Genomic DNA, 7,342 nt, shown 5'->3' with positions numbered 1-7,342 from the left:
AAGGGAATTTTTTTAAAAAAAATGTGGGGAGGGGTTCCTTGGGCTCTCAGGAAAGTGTGCAGATGCTTCCTCATATGGAAGGGGCTCAGCTTCAAGAGAGGGCAGCTCCTTTGGGCTCATGGCCTGAGCAGCAGATCAGACCCCGTGGGGCACGTCTATCTTCCCTTTGCCGATAGGTTCACAGAGAGTGAAACGGGTCCTGGGGACATGGAATGCAGCCCTTTCCCAAGAGCCAAACACGTCCTGCCCCCCTTCAACAGGTTCTTGGCAGGAGTCTCAGTGTGGGGGTCCTTGGCCTCCCTGCCAAGCTGGGCTCACTGTTCAGTTATTCTCCTAACATGGCATAGGAATTGCCCTCCTGGGATCCAGACCTAAAGCTGCTGGACTATGCAAAACTTTTTGGGGGGATCATACTGCCAAGCCCAGGACACTCCCTCCTCCTGCCATATCTTGGCATTTGATTTCCCTCCCTTTTTAGCAAAAAATGTATTTATGTGAAATCTTCTTAATCCACTATCACCTGCATTAAATACCACAACACTTGATAAATGACCACTCCATCACCATCATTCATAACATGTGGGAAAGCATACAGCCACTGATGGTGTCATTTTCCAAGTCTGGCAGGAGACAGGAAGCCGGGCTAAGGACTGTCTTTGGCCCAAGAGGCTGAAGAGTCCATTACTCACACTGGCACTCTGCCTGTCCCAAAATACCAGTCCTGACTGCTCTGGAGCCAGACAGGGCTGAGAAATCCGCCATTCATGGCATTTCAGAAAAGATTTAACAAGATGGTTTAAAAGAAACAAATATCTTTTATTGTGGTTTTGAACTCTTGATCCTATTCTATCTTTGACACATACATATGGTTTAAATTAATTACAGAGAGATCTACCTCAGACACCACCTCAACTACGAACACAACAACTTTGGAGACCGGCCATTCCTCCACCTTTTCCACCTCCCAAAGCCACGGATCCAAGAGCACAAATGGCAGAACTGCATCCAGTCCCAGCACACCAGAGGCGACTTCCAATCAGTTTCAATTCACAACGGCTTCTCAAGCTCCTACCTCAGAAGAGTCACAGAGGACATTTTCATCCCCTTCCCTTTCTCCCATAATGACCACATCCCAGGAGGGGACTTTGAGATCCACCACTCTAAGTCCCAGCGTGCAGCCATCAAGTGTCGGTCAGAGTACCCTCTCGTCCAGCATGACAAATCCGGAGACCAGCCCTTCCTACACATTTTCCACCTTCAAAACCGACGGATACAAGAGCACAACTGGCAGACCTGCATCCAGTCCCAGCGCAGCAGAGGCGACTTCCACTCAGTCACAAGTCACAACGCCTTCTCAAGCTCCTACCTCAGAAGAGTCACAGAGGACTGTTGTCTCTTCTCCCTCAACCTTTTCTGTGTCTTCCAGTCAGAGACCAAGATCAACCCAGGAGACCTCACTTCCTATGACATCCAGTGCCTCTAGCACTTCTGCACCTGAAACTCGGAAAACAACTACAGTATCCATCACTTCCTCAGTAATCACTGGCACTCGAGTGGTCACCAATGGAAGCTCAGAGTTGCTGAGCACTGCTTCTCCGACTGCTGAGCCCCAAAACACAAGCCATGTTTCATCCCCTTCCCTTTCTTCCATAACGACCACATCCCAGGAGGGGACGTTGAGATCCACCACTCTAAGTCCCAGCATGCAGCCATCAAGTGTCGGGCAGAGTACCCTTTCGTCCAGCATGACAAATCCTGAGACCAGCCCTTCCTCTACGTTTTCCAGCTCCCAAACCCAACGACCCAAGAGCACAACTGGCAGACCTGCATCCAGTCCCAGCACACCGGAGGCGACTTCCATTCAGTCACAAGTCACAACGCCTTCTCAAGCTCCTATCTCGGAAGAGTCACAGAGGACTGTGGTGTCTTCTCCCTCAACCTTTTCTGCGTCTTCCAGTCAGAGACCAAGATTAACCCAGGAGACCTCACTTCCTATGACATCCAGTGCCTCTAGCACTTCTGCACCTGAAACTCGGAAAACAACGACAGTGTCCATCAGTTCCTCAGTAATCACTGGCACTCGAGTGGTCACCAATGGAAGCTCAGAGTTGCCGAGCACTGCTTCTCCAACTGCTGAGCACTCAAGCACAAGCCATGTTTCATCCCCTTCCTTTTCTTCCATAACGACCACATCCCAGGAGGGGACGTTGAGATCCACCACTCTAAGTCCCAGCGTGGAGACATCAAGTGTCGGTCAGAATAGCCTCTCGTCCAGCATGACAAATCCTGAGACCAGTCCTTCCTCCACCTTTTCCACCTTCCAAACCGACGGATACAAGAGCACAACTGGCAGACCTGCATCCAGTCCCAGCACACCAGAGGTGACTTCCACTCAGTCACAAGTCACAACGCCTTCTCAAGCTCCTACCTCAGAAGAGTCACAGAGGACTGTCGTCTCTTCTCCCTCAACCTTTTCTGTGTCTTCCAGTCGGAGACCAAGATTAACCCAGGAGACCTCACTTCCTATGACATCCAGTGCCTCTAGCACTTCTGCACCTGAAACTCGGAAAACAACTACAGTATCCATCACTTCCTCAGTAATCACTGGCACTCGAGTGGTCACCAATGGAAGCTCAGAGTTGCTGAGCACTGCTTCTCCGACTGCTGAGCCCCAAAACACAAGCCATGTTTCATCCCCTTCCCTTTCTTCCATAACGACCACATCCCAGGAGGGGACGTTGAGATCCACCACTCTAAGTCCCAGCATGGAGACATCAAGTGTCGTGCACAGTAGTCTCTCGTCCAGGACAACAAATCCTGAGACCAGCCCTTCCTCTACGTTTTCCAGCTCCCAAACCCAACGACCCAAGATTACAACTGGGAGAAATGCATTCCATCCCAGCACACCGGAGGCGACTTCCATTCAGTCACAAGTCACAACGCCTTCTCAAGCTCCTACCTTGGAAGAGTCACAGAGGACTGTGGTGTCTTCTCCCTCAACCTTTTCTGCCTCTTCCAATCAGAGACCAAGATCAACCCAGGAGACCTCACTTCCTACAACATCCAGTGCCTCTAGCACTTCTGCACTTGAAACTCGGAAAACAACTACAGTGTCCATCACTTCCTCAGTAATCACTGGCACTCGAGTGGTCACCAATGGAAGCTCAGAGTTGCCGAGCACTGCTTCTCCAACTGCTGAGCACTCAAGCACAAGCCATGTTTCATCCCCTTCCCTTTCTTCCATAACGACCACATCCCAGGAGGGGACATTGAGATCCACCACTCTAAGTCCCAGCGTGGAGACATCAAGTGTCGGTCAGAGTAGCCTCTCGTCCAGCATGACAAATCCTGAGACCAGCCCTTCCTCCACCTTTTCCACCTTCCAAACCGACGGATACAAGAGCACAACTGGCAGACCTGCATCCAGTCCCAGCACACCAGAGGTGACTTCCATTCAGTCACAAGTCACAACGCCTTCTCAAGCTCCTACCTCAGAAGAGTCACAGAGGACTGTCGTCTCTTCTCCCTCAACCTTTTCTGTGTCTTCCAGTCGGAGACCAAGATTAACCCAGGAGACCTCACTTCCTATGACATCCAGTGCCTCTAGCACTTCTGCACCTGAAACTCGGAAAACAACTACAGTATCCATCACTTCCTCAGTAATCACTGGCACTCGAGTGGTCACCAATGGAAGCTCAGAGTTGCTGAGCACTGCTTCTCCGACTGCTGAGCCCCAAAACACAAGCCACGTTTCATCCCCTTCCCTTTCTTCCATAACGACCACATCCCAGGAGGGGACGTTGAGATCCACCACTCTAAGTCCCAGCATGGAGACATCAAGTGTCGTGCACAGTAGCCTCTCGTCTAGGATGACAAATCCTGAGACCAGCCCTTCCTCTACGTTTTCCAGCTCCCAAACCCAACGACCCAAGAGCACAACTGGCAGACCTGCATCCAGTCCCAGCACACCGGAGGCGACTTCCATTCAGTCACAAGTCACAACGCCTTCTCAAGCACCTATCTCGGAAGAGTCACAGAGGACTGTGGTGTCTTCTCCCTCAACCTTTTCTGCGTCTTCCAGTCAGAGACCAAGATTAACCCAGGAGACCTCACTTCCTATGACATCCAGTGCCTCTAGCACTTCTGCACCTGAAACTCGGAAAACAACTACAGTATCCATCACTTCCTCAGTAATCACTGGCACTCGAGTGGTCACCAATGGAAGCTCAGAGTTGCTGAGCACTGCTTCTCCGACTGCTGAGCCCCAAAACACAAGCCATGTTTCATCCCCTTCCCTTTCTTCCATAACGACCACATCCCAGGAGGGGACGTTGAGATCCACCACTCTAAGTCCCAGCATGGAGACATCAAGTGTCGTGCACAGTAGTCTCTCGTCCAGGACAACAAATCCTGAGACCAGCCCTTCCTCTACGTTTTCCAGCTCCCAAACCCAACGACCCAAGATTACAACTGGGAGAAATGCATTCCATCCCAGCACACCGGAGGCGACTTCCATTCAGTCACAAGTCACAACGCCTTCTCAAGCTCCTACCTTGGAAGAGTCACAGAGGACTGTGGTGTCTTCTCCCTCAACCTTTTCTGCCTCTTCCAATCAGAGACCAAGATCAACCCAGGAGACCTCACTTCCTACAACATCCAGTGCCTCTAGCACTTCTGCACTTGAAACTCGGAAAACAACTACAGTGTCCATCACTTCCTCAGTAATCACTGGCACTCGAGTGGTCACCAATGGAAGCTCAGAGTTGCCGAGCACTGCTTCTCCAACTGCTGAGCACTCAAGCACAAGCCATGTTTCATCCCCTTCCCTTTCTTCCATAACGACCACATCCCAGGAGGGGACATTGAGATCCACCACTCTAAGTCCCAGCGTGGAGACATCAAGTGTCGGTCAGAGTAGCCTCTCGTCCAGCATGACAAATCCTGAGACCAGCCCTTCCTCCACCTTTTCCACCTTCCAAACCGACGGATACAAGAGCACAACTGGCAGACCTGCATCCAGTCCCAGCACACCAGAGGTGACTTCCATTCAGTCACAAGTCACAACGCCTTCTCAAGATCCTACCTCAGAAGAGTCACAGAGGACTGTCGTCTCTTCTCCCTCAACCTTTTCTGTGTCTTCCAGTCGGAGACCAAGATTAACCCAGGAGACCTCACTTCCTATGACATCCAGTGCCTCTAGCACTTCTGCACCTGAAACTCGGAAAACAACTACAGTATCCATCACTTCCTCAGTAATCACTGGCACTCGAGTGGTCACCAATGGAAGCTCAGAGTTGCTGAGCACTGCTTCTCCGACTGCTGAGCCCCAAAACACAAGCCACGTTTCATCCCCTTCCCTTTCTTCCATAACGACCACATCCCAGGAGGGGACGTTGAGATCCACCACTCTAAGTCCCAGCATGGAGACATCAAGTGTCGTGCACAGTAGCCTCTCGTCTAGGATGACAAATCCTGAGACCAGCCCTTCCTCTACGTTTTCCAGCTCCCAAACCCAACGACCCAAGAGCACAACTGGCAGACCTGCATCCAGTCCCAGCACACCGGAGGCGACTTCCATTCAGTCACAAGTCACAACGCCTTCTCAAGCACCTATCTCGGAAGAGTCACAGAGGACTGTGGTGTCTTCTCCCTCAACCTTTTCTGCGTCTTCCAGTCAGAGACCAAGATTAACCCAGGAGACCTCACTTCCTATGACATCCAGTGCCTCTAGCACTTCTGCACCTGAAACTCGGAAAACAACGACAGTGTCCATCACTTCCTCAGTAATCACTGGCACTCGAGTGGTCACCAATGGAAGCTCAGAGTTGCTGAGCACTGCTTCTCCGACTGCTGAGCCCCAAAACACAAGCCATGTTTCATCCCCTTCCCTTTCTTCCATAACGACCACATCCCAGGAGGGGACGTTGAGATCCACCACTCTAAGTCCCAGCATGGAGACATCAAGTGTCGTGCACAGTAGTCTCTCGTCCAGGACAACAAATCCTGAGACCAGCCCTTCCTCTACGTTTTCCAGCTCCCAAACCCAACGACCCAAGATTACAACTGGGAGAAATGCATTCCATCCCAGCACACCGGAGGCGACTTCCATTCAGTCACAAGTCACAACGCCTTCTCAAGCTCCTACCTTGGAAGAGTCACAGAGGACTGTGGTGTCTTCTCCCTCAACCTTTTCTGCGTCTTCCAGTCAGAGACCAAGATCAACCCAGGAAACCTCACTTCCTACAACATCCAGTGCCTCTAGCACTTCTGCACTTGAAACTCGGAAAACAACTACAGTGTCCATCACTTCCTCAGTAATCACTGGCACTCGAGTGGTCACCAATGGAAGCTCAGAGTTGCCGAGCACTGCTTCTCCGACTGCTGAGCACCCAAGCACAAGCCACGTTTCATCCCCTTCCCTTTCTTCCCTAAAGACCACATCCCAGGAGGGGATGTTGAGATCCACCACTCTAAGTCCCCGCATGGAGACATCAAGTGTCGTGCACAGTAGCCTCTCGTCTAGGATGACAAATCCTGAGACCAGCCCTTCCTCTACGTTTTCCAGCTCCCAAACCCAACGACCCAAGAGCACAACTGGCAGACCTGCATCCAGTCCCAGCACACCGGAGGCGACTTCCATTCAGTCACAAGTCACAACGCCTTCTCAAGCACCTATCTCGGAAGAGTCACAGAGGACTGTGGTGTCTTCTCCCTCAACCTTTTCTGTGTCTTCCAGTCAGAGACCAAGATTAACCCAGGAGACGTCACTTCCTATGACATCCAGTGCCTCTAGCACTTCTGCACCTGAAACTCGGAAAACAACGACAGTGTCCATCAGTTCCTCAGTAATCACTGGCACTCGAGTGGTCACCAATGGAAGCTCAGAGTTGCCGAGCACTGCTTCTCCAACTGCTGAGCACTCAAGCACAAGCCACGTTTCATCCCCTTCCTTTTCTTCCATAACGACCACATCCCAGGAGGGGACGTTGAGATCCACCACTCTAAGTCCCAGCGTGGAGACATCAAGTGTCGGTCAGAATAGCCTCTCGTCCAGCATGACAAATCCTGAGACCAGTCCTTCCTCCACCTTTTCCACCTTCCAAACCGACGGATACAAGAGCACAACTGGCAGACCTGCATCCAGTCCCAGCACACCAGAGGTGACTTCCACTCAGTCACAAGTCACAACGCCTTCTCAAGCTCCTACCTCAGAAGAGTCACAGAGGACTGTCGTCTCTTCTCCCTCAATCTTTTCTGTGTCTTCCAGTCGGAGACCAAGATTAACCCAGGAGACCTCACTTCCTATGACATCCAGTGCCTCTAGCACTTCTGCACCTGAAAC

General features: G+C 51.4%; 1 protein-coding gene across 1 annotated transcript; it reads left to right on the top strand.

Moving 5' to 3' along the window:
* The first annotated feature begins 1,121 nt into the window (after window positions 1-1,121).
* Window positions 1,122-7,324, top strand: MUC3A (mucin 3A, cell surface associated). The gene is made up of 2 exons (XM_087891732.1): window positions 1,122-7,160; window positions 7,268-7,324. The coding sequence occupies exons 1-2, from the start codon at window positions 1,122-1,124 to the stop codon at window positions 7,322-7,324; spliced, it is 6,096 nt and encodes a 2,031-aa protein (XP_087747858.1).
* Window positions 7,325-7,342: the final 18 nt, after the last annotated feature.

Source organism: Pantherophis guttatus, chromosome 4 (assembly GCF_059756535.1).
Source record: "Pantherophis guttatus breed Tessera chromosome 4, ASM5975653v1, whole genome shotgun sequence".
NCBI classification, from domain to species: Eukaryota; Metazoa; Chordata; class Lepidosauria; order Squamata; family Colubridae; genus Pantherophis; species Pantherophis guttatus.
This window is presented reverse-complemented; position numbering and strand designations above follow the sequence as displayed.